The sequence below is a fragment of the Polistes fuscatus genome, unplaced genomic scaffold (genome assembly GCF_010416935.1).
Source record: "Polistes fuscatus isolate 324 unplaced genomic scaffold, CU_Pfus_HIC Scaffold14, whole genome shotgun sequence".
NCBI classification, from domain to species: domain Eukaryota; kingdom Metazoa; phylum Arthropoda; class Insecta; order Hymenoptera; family Vespidae; genus Polistes; species Polistes fuscatus.
In genome coordinates this window covers 4,771,523-4,792,202 of record NW_025113042.1, presented here as the reverse complement: position 1 = coordinate 4,792,202, position 20,680 = coordinate 4,771,523, and the positions used below count along the sequence as shown (strand labels likewise).

At 35.3% G+C, this 20,680-nt stretch overlaps 3 protein-coding genes and 1 long non-coding RNA gene across 6 annotated transcripts; 2 read left to right on the top strand and 2 right to left on the bottom strand.

The window, feature by feature from the left end:
• Nucleotides 1-510: 510 nt before the first annotated feature.
• Nucleotides 511-2,404, bottom strand: LOC122514145 (suppressor protein SRP40-like). 2 transcript variants are annotated; one of them, XM_043630809.1, is made up of 3 exons: nt 1,799-2,404; nt 897-1,178; nt 511-821 (listed from the first exon to the last, which is right to left on the bottom strand). In XM_043630809.1, exons 2-3 carry the CDS (start codon nt 1,174-1,176, stop codon nt 712-714), a joined length of 390 nt encoding a protein of 129 aa, XP_043486744.1. In that variant the 5' UTR covers nt 1,177-1,178; nt 1,799-2,404; the 3' UTR covers nt 511-711. The 2 variants fall into 2 exon arrangements, with proteins under 2 accessions (XP_043486744.1, XP_043486743.1); XM_043630808.1 differs by lacking the exon at nt 1,799-2,404 and having other exon boundaries at nt 897-1,643.
• A 274-nt stretch (nt 2,405-2,678) lies between these two features.
• LOC122514218 lies at nt 2,679-4,701 on the bottom strand. 2 transcript variants are annotated; one of them, XR_006302998.1, is made up of 2 exons: nt 3,831-4,701; nt 2,679-2,885 (listed from the first exon to the last, which is right to left on the bottom strand). It is a non-coding gene; the product is annotated as an uncharacterized LOC122514218 (long non-coding RNA). The 2 variants fall into 2 exon arrangements; XR_006302999.1 differs by lacking the exon at nt 3,831-4,701 and adding an exon at nt 3,183-3,824.
• A 10,057-nt stretch (nt 4,702-14,758) lies between these two features.
• Nucleotides 14,759-15,529, top strand: LOC122514362 (caveolin-3-like). Its single transcript, XM_043631136.1, has 3 exons — nt 14,759-14,911; nt 14,981-15,160; nt 15,229-15,529. Exons 1-3 carry the CDS (start codon nt 14,759-14,761, stop codon nt 15,424-15,426), a joined length of 531 nt encoding a protein of 176 aa, XP_043487071.1. The 3' UTR covers nt 15,427-15,529.
• An 837-nt stretch (nt 15,530-16,366) lies between these two features.
• LOC122514361 (glutaryl-CoA dehydrogenase, mitochondrial) lies at nt 16,367-19,080 on the top strand. The gene is made up of 8 exons (XM_043631135.1): nt 16,367-16,447; nt 16,590-16,622; nt 17,077-17,445; nt 17,512-17,641; nt 17,717-17,939; nt 18,018-18,247; nt 18,363-18,523; nt 18,911-19,080. The coding sequence occupies exons 1-8, from the start codon at nt 16,378-16,380 to the stop codon at nt 18,976-18,978; spliced, it is 1,284 nt and encodes a 427-aa protein (XP_043487070.1). The 5' UTR covers nt 16,367-16,377; the 3' UTR covers nt 18,979-19,080.
• Nucleotides 19,081-20,680: the final 1,600 nt, after the last annotated feature.

The window sequence follows — 20,680 nt, the reverse complement described above, 5'->3', positions numbered from 1 at the left end:
CAAATCTATTCGATCCTGAACGTTATATAATCCTCGCTGTTATCTCCGTACGTATAATTATTCGCGTACCTTTACGCCAATTATCCACAACCAGTTTGATATGCGATAGAAAGAAAAAGATGGAAGAAAGAACGCAATCTCGAATGCGCATACGTTTACTTTACGTAAACGCTCGGTTCGCGTAGGCTAATAATAGATCGATTAATTTATTATTCGCTACGTCTCTTAGCGGGTCTGCGCTTTTATAGCTTTTCACACGGTTTCTTTTAAACAAGGAGGAGGTTCTCTTTGTAATACCTTATTAAACTTTCTAAGCTATCATTAAGAGAATTATAGTAGTGCCATCCATCGAGGAAATTCGAATTTATTTCCTTTTCATTCCGAGAAATTACAAAATTCTCTATAATTTTATGAAATTTCGAGATATTCTCTCGTTCTTAAATGAAATTTCAATTGGGAAAGCTCATTATTTTATTTTCTTTATTAATAAAAATATTTACATCGCTTAAATGAGAATGACTAAATTCTAGTTCGATTGCGATAGAAATAAATGAAGTTTCAACAAAGTAAAATATAATCTATAAACATGTATGCAAGAATCTTTCGCCAAGCGATATCAAAATATAAAAAAGAACATTACGAAATAAATAAATTGATTAAATAAATATGAAGACTAAATAGAAATAAATGGAAAAGTTTTCGCGTGAATAATTATGACGTCGTCCTACGCCGTGATTTACTCGATGAGCATTGGCAATCGCTATCGCTATCGCTAAAGGAATCGGACGAAGAAGAGCTCCACGAGGATGACGAGGAATATTCTGAAATTGATCATTTTCATTAATGAATTATTATTCCCATCGAAATGTTTCATCGAGTTTCTCAATTGTACTCACCTTGACAACAATTACGTTTGTGTTTGGATGCTTTAGATTTGGTTTCTTTCTTTTTCGCGTCTTTTGGTTTGTTCATCTTTTTGGAATCCTTCTTTTTGGGCCTTCCTTTGGTAGTTTTGCGCGACTGGGAACGTCCCTCGCAGCAATCTAAACAATCGCAATCCGTATCGGAAGTATCCGGTAAGATCGATTCCGAAGAGCTGCTGTAGCAATCCTTTCTCGAACAACACATTGCATTTCTCCTCGAAGTTATCTTTTTGCTTACTCTCTTAGATGCCATCTCTGATATAAATATACAAAATAATATTACGAGAAAAGAAATAGGTATTTTATAAGAAGATGAGATGATCGAAGGAAAAAGCACGGGAAATTTTATTAAGCGATTACCCAACAAACACCGACTGTACAAATTTATAAGTTTAGCCAATGACTCGACGATTTTTATCCTACCTGTAATGAACATAATGAATATATGACATCACTGATTTGAAAAGTATTTAAATTTATAACGCTCGAAATTGGCAAAACGTATTTCAACTTTGTACTATCAGACATCTCACCTCGCATATAAACATATTCCGAAGGACGCTTAGATAACTTTACGACGTTTCAAATAAATACCGTTAGAAATTAGATAAAAACTCACGTGAGATTATTATGTAATATTCAAGGACATCGTCGTAATTAATGCTACAAAGAGATTCATTTTTATTTGAATTTTATTTATATTATTCTAAATATACCATACGTTCGCATTTATTTAGAAAAGAATTTTTACAAAGAATTTTTAGGAAGAATTTATTTAGAAAGAATTGGTAGAAATGTATGAAATGAAATGGTGCTCGGTGTATCATTAACCGTTATTTTTTGCAAGAACTATTATGATATTAAAAAATACATACCTGCTACTGCTACCGTTGCTGCTGATTATGCGATTAGAAAAACTTCAGATTTTGTATTTGTCAAATACAAACGTTTTATTATAAAGACGAATTTGGATAAGTTGTTAATAACACCGAGTCGTTGTCTAACATCGAGTCAAGATTTTTCATCCTTTCAAATATTTATATACAAATATAGATAAATACTGTTAAAATATCTGACTTTGATTCGTCCGTTTCAATTAGATTCTGTAGGATAATGTAAATCGTTTTAAATTTAAAAGCGAACCGTTAGAAATCTCTCAGAATTAATATCTTTCATTTTATAGCAATGGATCGAAAAAGAAAGCAAAATAATAATATACTTGTTTTTATATGATATTTTAGCGTATAAACGTATTAACGACCAACCAAGTATCTCGTTTTCGATATGTAAAATTCACAGACGCGAGTAGAAATTAGAGCATAAAACGTGTACGATACATTCGAAGCAATGTCAGATTATGAATCATTATGCAACGCGAATATTGACGCAATCCAATCCTAGGCAATGAGCCGATCTATGCGAAATCTTGAATTACGCGTATCCTACGTGCATACATACGTACATAGACATGCATGTACATACGTATGGATATTCTTACGCAAATAAATGAAATTATATACATATATATATATATATATAATTAACAAATCTTTTATATATGAAAATGAATAAATATGATTGGATTATATTCGGTTCGCAGCATATAAGGGTAACAATAAGTAAACGGCAAAGCTATTATATCACGAGTAGAGTCAGCCCGTGAACCCAAGAAACGATAATTGGGCACGTTGCAAGAGCGCACGTGACTTATTTCTCCAAGAGCTTTCCCGTCTTCGTTTCGTTCCGTTCCTTTTCTTTTCCTCTTGTCTTTCGTCTCCCTTTTCCCTGTCAATTAGATTCATTTCCACAGCCACGCGAGTAGAATAAACAGGATAAATTTTTATTATAACGAACCTGACATTTTTCTTATTTTTCTCTTTTTTCTTTTTTTCTTTTCTCGACGAAAAGATGCCTCGATTCAATATAAACAGTTTCGATATCGTTCCTTTGTTCCTTTTCGATCTACAAATGGAAAATAAAATACATTAATATTAGCGTGCAGAAATAATTTACACGGACAATATATTATTTTAATATTATATTTAAACTTTATCGCGCGTTTTTTTCTCTACTATATTTTATTTCAAAGTCAACGATTAATTATAAGAATATAAATGATGTTTTCAAATGAGTAAGTAAGCAATCGAAAGTTACGTAAATTACTAATACTTTGAGAGATGAAATGTTCCGACAAATAAATTTGTTAACAACGTATATGCGTATATATAAGTATGAATATGTAATTAAATGCTCGCTTACATACTTCTTGGACCAAGATCTTTGATAGGAAAAATTGAATATTAACTCTCGTATCTCAGCACGCGTTTACCGCTCGATCGAGCGAAACCGCGAAATTACATCATCGTGTAATACGTGTAAGATGTTTTTCGCCTACTATTATATATATGCACACATATTAGTTATTGACGATTATACTCATTACGCTCGGTAATCGTTTCGTCCAGATTGCGTTCACCGTTTCGTGCTTTACAAAAGACGGCCTTGTCTTTTCCTTTATCGAATAATTGTAATTGCTCTTTTTTACGAACAAGGAATATGTCTACGAAAAATCATATATAGTTATATACACCTCGCGATCGAGGTTGCCACGAAGAAAGTATAAAAGAGAACAAAATTGCGGGTATTACTTTAGTTGACAAAAATAAATCAAAATCCAGGAGAGGAAAAGATGAAAATAATTCTAATTCGAACTATATCGGGATTTATCGATTCGAATAAGATAGCATCTTTCTTTCGGAAGAAACTAAATAAGAAACTAAAATAGAATTGAATCGATAATTCGAAATAAAACAGCTTGACTTAGGATAATCCGATTTGTAGACGGTCGAAGGATGAAAAGGATGAAAAGGATGAAATTTGAGGTCAAGACAGATTGAACGTTCTTACTTCGTTCTCTTGTCCTCTCCCTTTCTCAGTTGGCCCTCTTCTTCCCTAGCTTGGTATCCTAGCATAGTTAATGGCGTTACGTCACCCTCGTACTTTGCTGAGTCACACCGTCGAGCCCGCCTCTCTCTTTCTAATTCTTTGTCTACGAATATCGATAAACGTGTTTCCTCCCTCGCATTCGTGCCTTTACGCGTGCTTCGGAAATTATATCGTCCCCGAGGAATTTCTAAGATCCCTGATCTCTCTCTCTCTCTCTCTCCCTATTTCCATTAGATACGACTGGGCTATGACCATTACGAAATAACCAAAACGAATATAATGTAAATGTAAACGTTTCGAAAAAACGATACAAATATTACAATGATCGATAACAGTGGTCTTTAATTAGAGCAAAGAATACGTTTGGTGATATAATCGAGGGTTTTTAATTGGTATTTAATCGCAACGCGTTAAATTCCGTTCCGTTCTCATAAACGAAGAAATGAACGTAATGCATGTGTCTCTTTCTCGCTCTCCCTCGTTGCCTCGTTTCTCAATCAGTCGCGATACGTTCGATTCTCGTTCGACTAAACTCGAAGTAAAGTGTCTCGAGGCGAAGAATGGTCGGCGGCAATCGGTGATCGACATATAAAACGTGTAATTCGAGATTTCGCAGGGATCGGTTCGTAGCTTGGGATTAGATTGCATCAATGTTCGCGTTGCATAATGACCCGTAATGTGGCATAATCGAGCGTACATAGTAGGGCAACGCCCCCCGTTGCTCTTATATTATATCCCCTCCTATTCGTTCTTATTTTCCGTCTACGCGGAGAATGGAAATAACAATAAATCGAATTCGCGAGAGCGTATTTTTCTTTTTCTCCCGCTATATTATTCATTACGTATAATATATATAGGGAGAAATGAATATATTTAAATGATATACAAATAGCATTATTAAATTACTCTCGGAAAATGACATCAATCTTATCTTATTTGTAAAAATACTTCTTACGCTCATAAAACCAGATTTAATCTATACCATTTGGAATCAACATCCGTCGTTACTTATTTATCTTGATTTATTTATCATTAGGTATCATTTGTATTCGGCAATAAGGATCAAATTGACGAGAAAGAGAGATGATAGTTTCGAGATTCTCCCGTTTATGTAATAAAAATGATGATTAGAGAATTACGAGTTACAACGAGCTATCCGCGAAGAACATATACGAGATAATTGATCGTGTGTGGGTACGCGCGCATGGTAGGCAAATGTATCATCCCGGGAAATAAGGCATCCTCTTTGTTCGCGCGTCGAACGACATTCGTTAAAGCCACGAGTAATTTCGTCTCCTGGCTCTGATTAATGTCCAACGTTCCCCCGACAATTCCTAGGGATGATAAATTAATGGGAGATACGTTCTAGGAGGATCTTCGAGAGACCGAGTTAACGTACCTCCAAAGGTTATCCTTTCTCGTTCTTATCGCAGGGCGCGATCGCTCGTCAAAGAAAAACAGGTTTCGCTAAGATTTTTCTCCTTTGAGAACACTCAACGTACTATCTTCTTTTTCCTTTCGAATCTGTAACGTTCATCTTTCATTTTTTCATTCCTCGATTTATTCCTTTCCATAATAAAGAACAGGATAAATAAGGGATTTTGGAGAATATATCTACCGCGCGCTATAAATATCGTTATCGCTTAATCGACAATTTAACGAAAGTACCAAATAGAAATTAGATCGGCTGTAGTATTATAAATATGTTTCGTTAAATAAGCACTCGATTCGTTCTCTTTAACATACTTATACTAGTCCTCCGCTAATAAACTTATTAGCCCGATTCGCGTTGCATCATGCTAATACATTATTACGTACGGTTATACGATAGATCGGATTACGCAAATTTCCTTGAGAATTTTCCAACTTTGAAACTCGGTCGCGTACGAACGAACGTTAAAGCTTCGATTTTTCCGACGTTTTTTCTTAATATCTAATGGGATAATATTTGAACGATCATAAGTATAGAAAAACGAAATAAGAGAAATCTTCGGCGTGGACTCGGTTTCCACGTTTTCTATTATGCACCATGGGAACATTCTCATCCTTTGCCATGACCTTGCCTCTCGCCATTTTCTTTCTTCGTTTTTTAAACGCGAGACATTAAAAATACGCTCTCGTTCTCCTTTAGACTCATCGATATTTTTCTGAATTTCATTTGAAAAGTCGAATAATATCGCGCGACTGCTTTGCGAAAGATACGAAGGAAGCTTTTCTATTATTGGAAATTGAAAATGTTTGTATCATCGCCGTTTGTATCATAGCGTTTGGTTTGAAAAAAGACGATCTCAAGCGTCGTATGTATAATCGCGTTTCGAATTGCAAATGAGCTCGGAGTACGGGAAGCGAGTGCATTGATCTTACTTAAACGCGTGCGACGCGAGGAATGATATTTGCGAAACCGTTGCAAAGGTTATGACACCTAGAACGGCAGTTACGGTGCAGTTATCGTTGCATAGTCGTTGCATAGTCGTTGCATAGTCGAACGAGCATAATCCGAGCGCTACATCTGTTCCGACGCGTAAGAGGCCGCCGGCTACCGCGTACCTCCAACAACGGATCTAACGAACAAAGAGATTCCGATTTATCGAAAGCCCATTAGCATCCGAGCATCCGAATTAAGAAAGCATTTGCGTACTGAGATACGTAGGATAGTTGCGTTATGCCATCGGTGCTCGATCGCACCTCGACTATGCAACCGCGCTTTATATAGCAGTTATTGTCGCGTTGCTATATCGCACGTGTCGTTGATCGAAAGGTCCGACAGCCTATCTCTCCTTCCATTTGTCATTTTGTTTGCTTCTCTTTGTCGCGCCAATGGTGCAATCTCGACGTTGCACCTACACGTTCGTTCGTTCGTTCGTTCATTCATTCCGGATTACACAAGTCCCTTAGGAGCGTGCGCGCACACGATCTCGCCGCAAACGCGAGAGTGAGTCGTTCCAACGCCAGACAGCACCGGACAGATGCGGAAAAGATTAGCTTTATGTGTCCTTTTTGCGTTGGTATAACAAAAGGAATTACGCAAGTCGTCGTCTATCAAACCTACGAATTATTCCTACGAATTATTCCAACTTCGAGACAACGCGATAAATGAGTATAATATTCTATAATATAATAGTATTAATACAAATTCCAAATTACTTTAGCCGCGAACAAAGTAAAGTTCAAAGAATGAAAAACAAGGGGAATACGCTTTACGCGGAGATTTGGAGTTAAGAATTTGAGAGATAATAGGCGTAATAGGAAAAGAGCGTTCTCGCATGGTAGCTAAGGCAACAAGAGCGAGCTTGAGCTATCTTTATCGCTTTGAGGCAGATACGAGTATCCGGTTTTAGCACTCACTTACCTCTGCACCCTCCTCGGTCTTTCCCTTAACTTTTACCTACCCCTCGTTTCTCTCCTTCTTCTCCTTTTTCTTTTTCGCGATCTCGATCTCCCTCTTTTTCATCTTTTTATTCTTCCCTTTGGAATTCTTTTTTCCTCGTATCTTTAGATTTTATACTCAAATATTTCTTTTACAAAAATGTATCTATTGTAATGTGTAAAGTAGTATACGTGCTTTAAGTAGTATTTATATTTTATTGTTGGAATAAGAGCATAAAGGAAGATTAAAATAAATTTATATTTATATCGAAAGAAGAAAGGTAGCGATCATAAAATTGTTCTTTTATTTATATATCTTTATGTTTTATTAATAGTTCGGAGTGACGTCTGAATCTTAATAATATCGATATTTATTATTAGTTATTAATATTGGATCGGCAATTAAGGGAGTGCGGTCGCGTTAATCCAAAAAATCCGCAATCGCTTAGTTGCCAAGCTAAGGCCAAGCTAAGCCCAAGATCGGTAACGATCAAATCCACCTTACCAACCAGAGTCGGAAACGAACAAATCTACTAGGATTATAACGCTTTTATTTTAGCTATAATTTGAAAAAAAACCTCTTATAAAAGATATTATTCTAGGACTGTAAGAATGCAATGAATGAATCAAATGCAATCTCTTTTATACATCGCAACGTTAATTTCAACAATTTTGGACTGCTCCCTGGTATCTGTAAATACATAAAAGTTATTAAAAAACATTATAAAGTAATTAGTTTCTGTATATTAAATGGATAGAAGGAACCAAGGAAAAAGGAATAAGGATATGATATTAATTGGGGATTTAAAAGAAACTAATTACGATTATAATGTTTATGGTAAGCGGTCTTTGGCTAGATTTTACTTGCAATGGAATGTTTAACGTATAAAATATTAGGTGTACAAATAAGTTTCCGCCGTTTTTTAATAAAAATTAAGTATTTATTCTAGAAGAATGGTAATTTTAAGGTTATTTAAAATACTGTCCATCACTTGCAATGACTTTTTCCCATCTCTCAGGCAACATTCGGATCCCACGTCGGAAGAACTCCTTGTCTTTTGAGGCTATCCACGAATCAACCCAATTTTTGGTATCTTCATATGATTTGAACCGCTGCTCCGACAGAGCATGTGCCATGGACCGAAATAGGTTATAATCGGACGGTGCAATGTCTGGTGAATACGGCGGGTGGGGTATTAATTCCCAATCAAGTGTTTCCAAATACTTTTTCACGGAAGCCGCTACATGTAGACGAGCATTGTCATGCAGGAGAATAATTTTTTCGTGTCTAGAATAGTATTGAGGGCGTTTTTCCTTCAGAGCTCTGCTCAATCTCATTAATTGTGTTCGATAGAGGGCTCCGGTGATTGTTTCGCTCGGATTAAGCAACTCATAATACACTACACCCAGCTGATCCCACCAAATAAACAGCATTAGTTTTTTTCCGTGTATATTCGGTTTTGCTGTTTATGTTGACGCATGGCTTGGTAATCCCCATGATTTTCTTCTTTTTGGATTATCATAATGTATCCATTTCTCGTCACCAGTGATGATACGATGTAAAAAACCCTTTTTTTTTATGTCTAACAAGCAGTATTTCACTTAAGCATAATCAGCGTTCAATATCTCTCGGCTTTAATTAGTACGAAACCCAATTTCCTTGTTCATTAATCATTTCTAATGATTTTAAACGATTTGAGACTACTTGCTGAGTGACTACTAATGTTAAAGCAAGTTATTTTTGTGTTTGAGATGAATCTTCTTCCAATATTTCCTCCAATTCTGCATCCTCGTAACTTTTTGGCCTTCCACTGCGATCTTTGTCTTCTACGTCGAAATCACCGTTTTTAAACTTTTGAAACAACTCACGACACGTTCTCTTACTCAAAGCAGTCTCACCATATGCTTCTACGAGCAATCGATGCGCCTTAGCAGCAGATTTCTTTATATTAAAGAAGTAAACTAATATTTCCCGCAAATGACGCTTATTTGGCTCAAATTTGGACATTTTCAACTAAAAAAAATTATATTTTACCAATATGAAATCAATAATATTAATAGGTTATGTTGTTCTTAAACGTCCAAACTAATTTTTAAGCAGGATATCATCTGCGCAAGTTAACAGAAACTCCGCGCCGCGCTATCTACATTAAAACGGCGGAAACTTATTTGTACACCTAATATGTTAAACATTATACCGAAAGTAAAATACCATTGCCCAGGTCTAACCACGAGGAGGTAACCGCTTCCGAAGACCCGGGATGTGCATCCTGAAGATGTCCCCATCCGAATTAAATTGAAACCATAGAAGATGAAAGTCCCGAGAAGGTTTTTTAATAAGCCCCACTCTAAGAGTTTTATTCGGAAAATCCTTGCAATTATTATCTAGAATTATGAGAAAAGTGGAATACCAAATATCAAAATGATAAAGACGGAGTGAAATATGAATAGAATTGATATAACATGGAACCTGTGAACGAATAAAATACATTAAAAATAATTATTACATGCCTGCGATGCTAAGGGGAGAAGAATAAATAGATTAAAATTATACATTTAATTATTATAATAATAATTTCTTTATACAATCCGTTACTATAATTAAGTCCTCTTCTGGTCCTCGGCTGGTCCTCGGCTGGTCCTCCTTCTATTAAATCTGCAACAAAAAAAAACAAAGGGATAGGGAAGAAGTTGAAAAGTAGGCTTTTTAAAGTGAAACTTTTTACGTTTTTTTTTTAAGTGGTATCCCACCGGTTGGACTAATCCACTGACTCTAATCTATATTACGAGGAACTTACGCTGCACGTACAGTTTGCCCACCAGCACTATATTTACTGCAAGCTTGAGGAACCGAATCCCTGGGCCCGTCTTACTAATAGCGCTGGTAGACATCCCTTCTAATGCAGTTTCAGTTCCTATGCTACGTGCACATCTATGCTTGCAAAATCGCGAGTTAAAAAATGCAAAGTAAAAAAAAAAAAAAAAAAAAAAGGATAGGGCGTTTCACTTTAAAAAGCTGAGGGAAGGACATGATTCTATCCTTGGGAGAAAGATAGAATCAAGGCTCGCGTGGGCAGGGTCGCATCCCTGAAGTAAATTCCTTCTTAACAAATGGCGCCCTTTGCGAAGAAGAAATCCACCCGCTACCCATTGAATTGTTTCTAAAAAAAATAATAAAATTTTAATAAACGTTTGATATTAAATTTTATGTAACAATGATTGAAAAACAATCTAAGTAATTGGAGAAGTTTATAATTATGTTACAATCCAAGAACGCAATCAAGCTGAAGACACAGTCATCTAAAATCATAAAAATAAATTCATTTTAAAATTATTTTCTATATTCAAAATACGTTAATAGGAGAGTATGTAATATTTAAAATAATGTATGTATATGTTTAAGCAATTATATATATATAAGTATTAGTAGAGAATAATACTTTGTTCTATACAGCTTAAATAATTGTTAATTAATAGATAAAAATGTTTATTGTAATCTAAAGATGGGGATGTACTTTTTTCTGTACCTTCCTCTTCGAAATCTTCTGTTAGACTGATACATTGTCACATAAAAAAGGTTTTTTATTGAATGTTGTTTACATGGCTTTCCGAAAGTTTCTTATCTATGTAACGAGAAAATTAATTGTAATAAATAGAAATTAAAATTATAACGTTCTCATTTTAATATTCTTTTATTTTTTATGTAATTGTTTAAACAAATGTACATTTGTTTTAACGTTCCTGTGTAGTGATGCCTTCGGAGGGGAAAATTATAATCGAAAAGAATATTAAATTAAAATTGATTAATATTCAAAAATATGTTAATAAGTATGTAATACCTATACTAGTACATATATGTGTCTAAATAATCTGAAATATAAAGAGCGTGTATTAAAGTATTAAAAAAATTGTTATATAATCATTAAAAATGTCTATTGTCGTTAAAAAGTTCAGAGAATATCTTCTGTGATCCCTCCTCCTCGAAATCCACCGTTGATCTGAGTAATTATCCTCCGTTCAAGTTCTTTTGGTGAAAGTTGTTTACAGGACCTTCCGAACGTTAAGCATGCGTATAAAAGAAAATAATCTAATTAATCAATAAAATTTAGGATTAGAACGTTCTTATTTTAATATTCTTTTATTTTTTATGCAATTGTTTAAACAAATGTACATTTTTTTAAACGTTTCCGTGCAGTAGTGACTTTGGAGAAGGAAATTTTAATCGAAAAGAATCGAATTTAATCGAAAAGAAGTATATAAAAGCAGTACTTTACTATCTAAATGTTTTAAAATTATCAGCCGTATAAAAAGAAAGTTTGTATGTTTTACGTAAAGATTTCTTAATAATTAAGTTATAATTTTTCTTAAAAATATATTGTACATATATATATATATATAACATTTCACTTAAATATGAATAACTATGTAGACGATTATTTAATTCAAACGGTGAATAAGTAAGTTACTCGAGTGAGCCACTATAGTGGCTCATCGACTTGGAAAAAATAATCGCAAAAGCCACTTTAGTGGCAGGCCGGCTAAGGCCTATATCGGTAATTGTAGTGCTCTACCTTTATCATTTCGACCGTCGGTAACTTCCACTGTCGGTAACTGCCAATGTCGGTAACTGCCACTGTCGATAACTTCCACTGCCGATAACTTCCACTGTCGGTAACTGCCACTGTCGATAACTTCCACTGTCGGTAACTGCCACTGTCGGTAACTGCCACCGTCGGTAACTAGTAGATTCCTATTTTTAAAACATCGACCGTTTTTAATGAGAGTTTGTACGTTAATAATATTGACCGTCAGGAACCTAAATACAAAATATTACCGACGTAGAGTAAAAAAATTTCAAGTTTACTTTTACCGACGGTGGCAGTTACCGACAGTGGAAGTTACCGACAGTGGCAGTTACCGACGGTCGAAATGATAAAGGTAGAGCACTACAATTACCGATATAGGCCTTAGCTGGCCTGCCACTAAAGTGGCTTTTGCGATTATTTTTTCCAGGTCGATGAGCCACTATAGTGGCTCACTCGAGTAACTTACTTATTCACCGTTTGAATTAAATAATCGTCTACATAGTCATTCATATTTGAGTGAAATGTTAAAGTTTAAGTATGTACAATATATTTTTAAGAAAAATTATAATTTTATCATTAAGAAATCTTTACGTAAAACATACGAACTTTCTTTATATACGGCTGATAATGTAAAACGTGCGCGTGTCAGCTCCGACGCACGAATGGAGTTTACTCCTTTAGAACGATTGTTTTTGAACAGGTACAGAAAAAAAGACTTACAAGATTAAAAAAAAGACCGATATCGTATTGAAGCTAGAAAAACCTGTCTTTCTAATAAATTTTCTCGAATTAAAAATTTTTTTCGATATCGAAGCAAACGTTTTTTTTCTGTATAATAGGTAAAAAGGGTCAATAAACGCATCAATTAAAATCCAAGTTGAATAAGGAAAGTTTCGAAGTACGTGTAATAATTGAATAGAGGGAAGGAAAGTTCATCGATTGGTCGCGGCGAAGGAAGTATAATTATCGTGGTATCGTTCAATGTCGCGATCCTAGATAGCATTCACTTTCGTTGGAAATGGGGTTATTGTACTCCCCGCGTGTTTCAACGAAAGCTTGTTGCGAGGGTGTAATTCCAGGAGAATTTTAGGGCGCATGCGTCTTGACCGTTGTCCACTTGGAAACGTTCGTTCCTCATTTTCTCCTTCTCTCTCTTTCTCTTCATTTCTGTCCACCTGCGTTTGAACCTGCACTTTTCCACCTGTAAAACTCGAAACACATTGCGCGAGTCACGTCGAACGACTAGTTCGTTTGAACGTTTTCAAAGTATAAAATAGAAAAAGAAAAAGAGAAGCAAAGAACTTGGATACGCGAAAAAAGAAGTAAGTGATCGTGATTTTTTTTTTATTGGATACAAAAATGTACAAGACGAATCGCGTCGAGCGATTGAACGGAAATTCGCGAAAAGATCGTTGCGGTATTAACGCGGTAGTTACAAGATGTATCATTTGCTTTTCGAACGTTATTACTTTTGAAGAGAGTGAAATTCATTTATTTCTTTACGCTCTATTTTAATTTCAAACCTTTTGATTTCATAAATAAAACATTTCGCTAACTTGGACGATATTTAATCGTAAGTTAACTTACCCTAGACGTATATCTCGCTAATCGTTAAATAACGATCTTTTCCCACCGAATAAAAGTCCGATCTTATCGCCCAGCTCGTTGGTAGAAAATTACAAGTAAAACTAACAATAAGTCTCTAGAAGAGATTAAAACGTATGCACTATATCGTAAACGTATTAGACATAAGAGAGAACAGCTGCGCGTAAACGATTAAAATCCTTTGAATTATTAATGCCACTCGCGTGAACTTTCCATGTACACATACGCGAAACTTTTTTTCTTCGATTTTTCATTAAACCGCGAAACTATTTCAAATACACCGAGATTATGCTCGAATGAAAGACCTATCGATCATTAATCGAAAATGCAATCACACCCTGTGCGGATCGATTTGGATCTATTATAACTTACATTGTTCTTTCTACGAACGTTTGACCGCGTATTTGTCTCGGTATCTCGAGTGTTTCGATCAAAAACGGAAGATTCGTAAAAGAAACTCGAATATATTTTGTAGCCAAAGTAAAGGCAACTACTCTCGTTCGGTCACGCTACCACTACTTTTGATCGATTTTCCGTTCCCGAAGAGAGCGTATTCCGCGCGTGACACTTAACATAAAAAATGTACACCATTGGCGAGAATTGTCGCATCAAACTGGGACACATCAAATGCGCGAACTTTGTCGCTAACTTCTTCGTAGTAGAAACTTGGTAAAAACTCGCGGAGGAAGACATCTTTCGATCGAAGTGTGACATTTGTGCATAGATACATACATACGTAAGGTACGCGTATATTTTTAAATAAGAAAACAAATGTCTAAAAGAAAAGCAAACGCGTAGCACTTATAAACCACGGTCTTTATTTTCGCGAATCGATATCTTCTTGCGATTGTGACGTTGAATTCAAGGTAGAACATACACGCGCGCACACGACCAAGTTTTATATAGTTTTATAAGTTAGTTTTTTGCATGCCACGCCATCGCTGCGATACATTTTTCTTTCCACTCGCTCGTAATGCGGATTGCAAGCCGTTCGAGTCGTTAATTTGATTTTTTTCGTAATCTTCTTCTATGAATAAATAATTGTTTGTTAAAATAAAGAAATATCCGTCTCCTCTCTGTTTTCTTTTTTCCTCGGGGACTCGTCGTAAAATCTCGCCATACGGTGTACTACTCTCTCTCTCTCTCTCTCTCTCTCTCTGGATGTAATATATTATTAAAGGAAAATGATCAATGTCGGGATTCTCCTTTGTCGCGTTTCTCCGCGGCTTTAGTATTCATTCGCGACATTAATGCGGTTCGCGCGGGTATTCTCGAGAAAGCTTTGATTCGTTTTTTGCTGTCAAACGAAAAGAAAGATCAAACGTTTGAAGGATGTTGGCTAGATTGAAGAACGCCTGTCAGTGTCCGACACCGAACTGCAACCTTCGTCTTCCAGGAATGGAGAAGCCGGAATCATCCGCCGACGGTGCCAGTGCTATGGATCTCGAAGACAGGGATCCGAACAATCTTAATCAACACCTTCAAGTAAATTTCCAATTGTTAAGTAACTCCGACTCGATGCTTTCCAAATAAAAAATGTAAATCCGACGACAGGTGATGTGGGACGACGTGATCGGCGAACCGGAAGGCATTCGAAGTCCCGAATGCGCTTGGCGCTTGAGCGGCCACTGTTTTCGCCTTTCCAGGGGCTGCTGTTACATATTTCTCTCGGTCCTGGTCGCCCCCTTGCTCGCCCTTTGCCTTGGCTTTACGTTCGCCTGCCTTGCGTTCGAGGTAAATTTTCACTCGATACGATCGATAATGCTATTGAAAGGTGTTTACGCAGATTTGTCTTCGTTTAGCACATATGGTGCGTGGCTCCGTGTCTTCGAGTATGGAAAATAACTTGCGCAGCGACGAGAAACTTTTTCACGGCTTTCGTGCAAGCCATCGTTCGTCCCGTTGCCGACGCCCTTGGATATCTTTTTAACAATATACGCGTTTTTAATCAAAAATTACCGGACGGTCCCGAAAGAAAAGACGACATTCTTATAGTATGAAATCTAATTCACAAATGTTTCTAGTTTTTATTCTATAAACATATTACGGCCAGATACTTTTTCTCTCGTAGAGATAATTAATTTAGCAAACGAGTCAATCTAATAAGAAATAGTCTGATCCGCGATGCGTCGGAAAAACTGAACGATTCCGTCCCGTTTTAGACTGCCGCCGAGTATAGCGAATCAAATTTTCTCCAGCTATTAAACAACGAACAAACATAGTTTATAATATATTTCAGTCATGTCGAAGCAATCGATATTTCACTTAATCGCAAATTTTAATCGAAGAACGTTCGGACAATTTTACCGCACCTTAAACGCGATCATTTTTCTATCATTTAAACATGTATACAGGTTGAAAAAGAATCTAGTCGTTAATTATAATCAAATTTCAAATACTTGCGTCTCCTATCATTTGTAATATAAATCATAGAATAGTAGTAATGTTAAGAGAAATGATAAATGTATATAAGTTAAGCGAAAGAATTTCTTATATTAACAAATAAATCTCAATGATATCGATCCGTTAAGTTTTGGGTAAGTTTTTTTTTTTTATTCCCGTGCACCACATTTTCATTTGTTGTACAAATTGATATTATACGAACATTTTCCGAATAGCATAAATAATATGTTTCGATTGAATATCGTTATGCTCGATCGACTACAGTGAAGATTTAGCAAATAAATCGATCGCATTCTATCGTATTCGTGCTTTTTTTAAATTTAAAACGTTCGGAGAAAAACAAAGACGTTCTACTATTTTGCTTATTTTTTTATTTACATATACGATAACTATATAAAACTGGAATTACGTAATGAGATAAAAATTCAAAGATAATGTTTGGTAATACACATTTATTATCGCGAGATATCGTATTTATCTGAGCGCACAAAACGGTAAATAATGCTAATGATATTGGCAAATCAGTGTTCTATCAGACGCCAGACAAGATGGCAGCAGCGCGTGTACGAAGCAGATTCCTAAAGTTTTTCAGTTCATATCGAAGAAACTTAAACAGACGTATCCTTCTCAAAAAAGAATACATTTATTTCGATTATTTATCGATTCCTGAAATATATATTGTTAGTGCACTATTGTTTTTGCATCATCGTAAAAAAACAATACGCATATTTTCCTGAAACGATCGAATACGCGTAACCAGAAATCTCCGTTGCTTCGAGCCTGCAAAATAAAAGTAAGTTATATTTTTATAATCTTATATTAATTTCAATAGAATATTGTTTTATAACAGTGAAAGAAAAAAAACATGGGTACACAACTTAATAATATCGTTGAGTTGCGTTGTTTTGCTATACTCGTTCGTTATTCGTTGTAAGCATAGATAGCAGCAGTCGTCGGTAAATAGTTATCGGATAGTCGGCAATATCGCTATCTGCATTGCATTTAGCTTTGCCGCGTAAATATAAATATCTAATTTTGAGAAAAAGTACTGGGTTTAAATACTTATCGATCCTTTGCACCCGAGGGCGAACCACCAGGCCCATCATTTTGCCGAATTGTTTTTAACAATGTATATAACTTTATGAATTTTGTTATTTTTCGTTTTACAAAGATGATCATCGATTTGTATGATGCGAGCAGTTAATTTTATTACAACTTATCTTCGAATAAAAATGTTTTTCCCGAAGGTGCGTTCAAGTGGAATGATCCATTCGATCTGGAGTCTCAATTAACCGCAGATGAGATTATGATCAGAGATCAATTTCGAAACTATTGTCGTGAAAAATTAATGCCTCGGGTAATCGAGGCCAATCGGAAAGAACATTTTCACAAGGAAATCATTAAGGAGATGGGTTCTCTCGGTGTTTTGGGCTGCACTCTGAAAGGCTACGGGGCTTCCAATGTTTCTTCCGTTGCTTATGGACTTCTCGCGAAAGAGATCGAGGCTATTGACAGCGGGTACAGATCAGCGATGTCCGTACAATCCTCCCTGGTCATCGGTTGTATATATCAATTCGGCGATGAGACGCAAAAGGAACGATTTCTTCCTAAACTTGGTAAGTATCGATCGTCCGTTACGGTGTCTTTTCCTTCGGTACAAATTTCATTTTCCGATCTTGCAGTTTCCGGAGATTTGATCGGTTGTTTCGGTTTAACCGAACCCAATCACGGCAGCGACGCAGGAGGCCTCGAAACTAAAGCTGTTTATGACAAGGATGAAAAAGTTTACAAATTGACTGGAAGCAAAACATGGTAAATTCATCATTATTTCCGCACCTACCTAATATCATCGTATCAAAAGTTTCATTCGATCTATTTTCAAAATAGGATTTCAAACGCGCCCATCGCTGATATACTAATCGTGTGGGCGAAGTGCGAGGATAGCAAAATTCGTGGATTCATAGTCGAAAGAGAACAAAATCGGAATCGATTGGACACGCCGAAAATCGAAGGAAAATTTTCATTGAGAGCTTCCGTTACTGGAATGATACTCATGGACAACGTCGTAGTACCCAAAGAGAATTTATTAGCGAGTGTAGAGGGCTTGAAAGTTAGATTCTTATTTATTTGTAATAATAACGATACGAGAGAACCTTCGTATAAATAATAAAAAATGATGTGTACGCAGGGACCATTCAGTTGTTTAAACAACGCTCGTTACGGAATATCCTGGGGTGCTTTAGGCGCAGCCGAATATTGTTTCGAAGCAGCCAGAACGTATACTTTGACGAGATTACAATTTAAAAGACCATTGGCTGCCAATCAACTAATACAAGCGAAATTGACTAATATGATGTGCGATATAGCCTTTGGTCTTCAAGCTTGTTTACGCGTTGGAAGATTAATGGACGAACATAAGTACGTTAAGAATCCTAATTTTAAATCATTGTTACGGGATATATTATATCGATGTATCGATTTATTTTCTTTTCTTTTGTTTTCTAATCGATTTCGTCGTGTTTTTTCCCTTCAGATCAAATCCAGAGATGATTTCTATGCTGAAGCGAAATTCTGCTAGCAAAGCGTTAGAAATTGCTAGAACCGCGAGAGACATGTTAGGTGGTAATGGCATATCGGACGAGTATCACGTCATTAGGCACATGATGAATCTCGAATCCGTTAACACTTACGAAGGTATGAGGAGAACATTTTGACGTAAAATATAGTCGCGGTTTAAATCGATTATCGCGTTAAGATTAATGAAACGCTTAATATCGATGACTCCAGTGAAATTTTGTATTTTCGCGATATTACTCGGAAATCTAAATACCTATATTAATGTTGTATACGAGCGATTATAACGTGATCGACGTACGTACGATGGGAAGTCCATTATTATCCGTAATTTAATGATATGCTTTTTCTAATTCTTACCTATGGGTATTCGTATGGGTATTCGTGTGGGTACAATTTAATAACTTATTAAATCTTATTAAATCGTGGATAATAATGAACTTATCTTCGTCGATATGAGCGCAATTTGTGTTATTTTACATTAGGTTTTATTTTTTTTTCATCTAGGTACTTACGACATACACTCTTTGATACTCGGAAGAGCGATCACCGGAATAGCTGCCTTCGGTGGATAAAATATTTTCCTCCGTAGATATTATTTCAGCCAGGTTTTGAGAAAGTAGTTCCACCTTTAAAACTACCGTAAACTTGTTAATACATTTCAATATATACATATACATTGTTTGTTTTCTTTTCTAATTACCCTTTCTTTTCTTTCTTAGGCATTTCTTGTATGTTTCCAAATATTGCAAGAGAGAAAATATCTATACGAATATCAAAGTTGATTTTTAAAAGATTATTTCGATCCACGAATTAACCGACACCACAAACGTAATCGATAATTATTGCTTATTTATTCGACGTATTCTTCTTTTTCACAATTTCTTTCTTGTTGTCAATGGCTTCTTTCACCGTTATATATTTTATCTTCTCCTTCTATTTTATTTTATTCGTTTTATTTATTACACGAAATCACAAAAATCGAAAGCGTAATATCTAGTATATAGAAACGAAGAAAAAAATAATGATTGGCAAGACACGAAGCAATGTTTTAACGTAAAAGATTGTCGCATCACGTTTCTTGTTGGAATTTTCTATCGCGGATATAATTTTTTTTCCATCTTCCTATTTGTTTCGTTAGAAAATTAGATAAACGATATTTGTATTTATATATATATATGTATAATCAGCTTCGAAATTAAAATATGTTCGAATAATTAGAGAAGTATGGGATACAATAAATATTTCGAGAATACATCGTATTACACACTATGATTTACTGGTCGAAATGATACTCTAATTTAAACTATTATTTACAATCGATAAGTGTGATCTAGCTGTGCCTTCATTATTATTATTTTGTTGTTTAATGTTTTATTTTTATAGCAATTGGTTCTAGCGACATATTATCACCTGATTATACGTTTTATATCTCTCTCTCTCTCTCTCTCTCTCACTCACACGCGCGCGCGCTCGTATGTGTGTATGTTCTTCGCTTTCTTCGTCGTCCATTATTAATTTATTCTTCCTCGAGTTCCTCTTTTAAGTGTATGTGTTTTTCATTATCTTCCTTTTCCTAATACAATTCCTATTTATTTCTTTTTTTTTTCTTTTTTTTTAATTAAGTATTATTTTCCTTTAACTTTACAACGTCGAAAATGATTTCCATTCATACTCGATCTAGTAACTAGGTCTCCGTACAAATATAATATATATATAGTATATATATATACATATATGTTATACATATATAAATATACATATACATATATATTCAGTGCTTTTAGACTAATTTCATACTAAATGAAAATATAAAAATCTATATTGTTACTACAGTTATGTATAAGGGTTAGTCCGTCTCGCAATTTAAACGCTGTATGTGTGTATGTGTGTACGTGCGTGTGTTGTTGTCTTTGTCACTTTTTGTTATTTTTGCTGAATTTGTTTTTACACTCATCGAAAAAACAACATTAATAAGTAGATCCCAAAACATGCTAAAACAACAAGTACGAATCCCTTTTTTTCGTTTGGAATTCCATGGTGCATTAAATAACAAGACGGTCTATCGCACCCTCGCATACGAGGGTCAACCATTTACTTTTTATCCATTTTTTGTGCTTTTCTTCCTTCCTTTTTCCTATTATTTTTTTTCCTCGATCTCTCTCTCTTTCGTTTTTAGTATCCTCCTGTGTTTCTTTTTAATTCTCCTTTTTTTGTTTCTCTCCAAAAGCACTTAGAAATATTTGATAATCACTGACTTGGTTCCGATAGTAATTT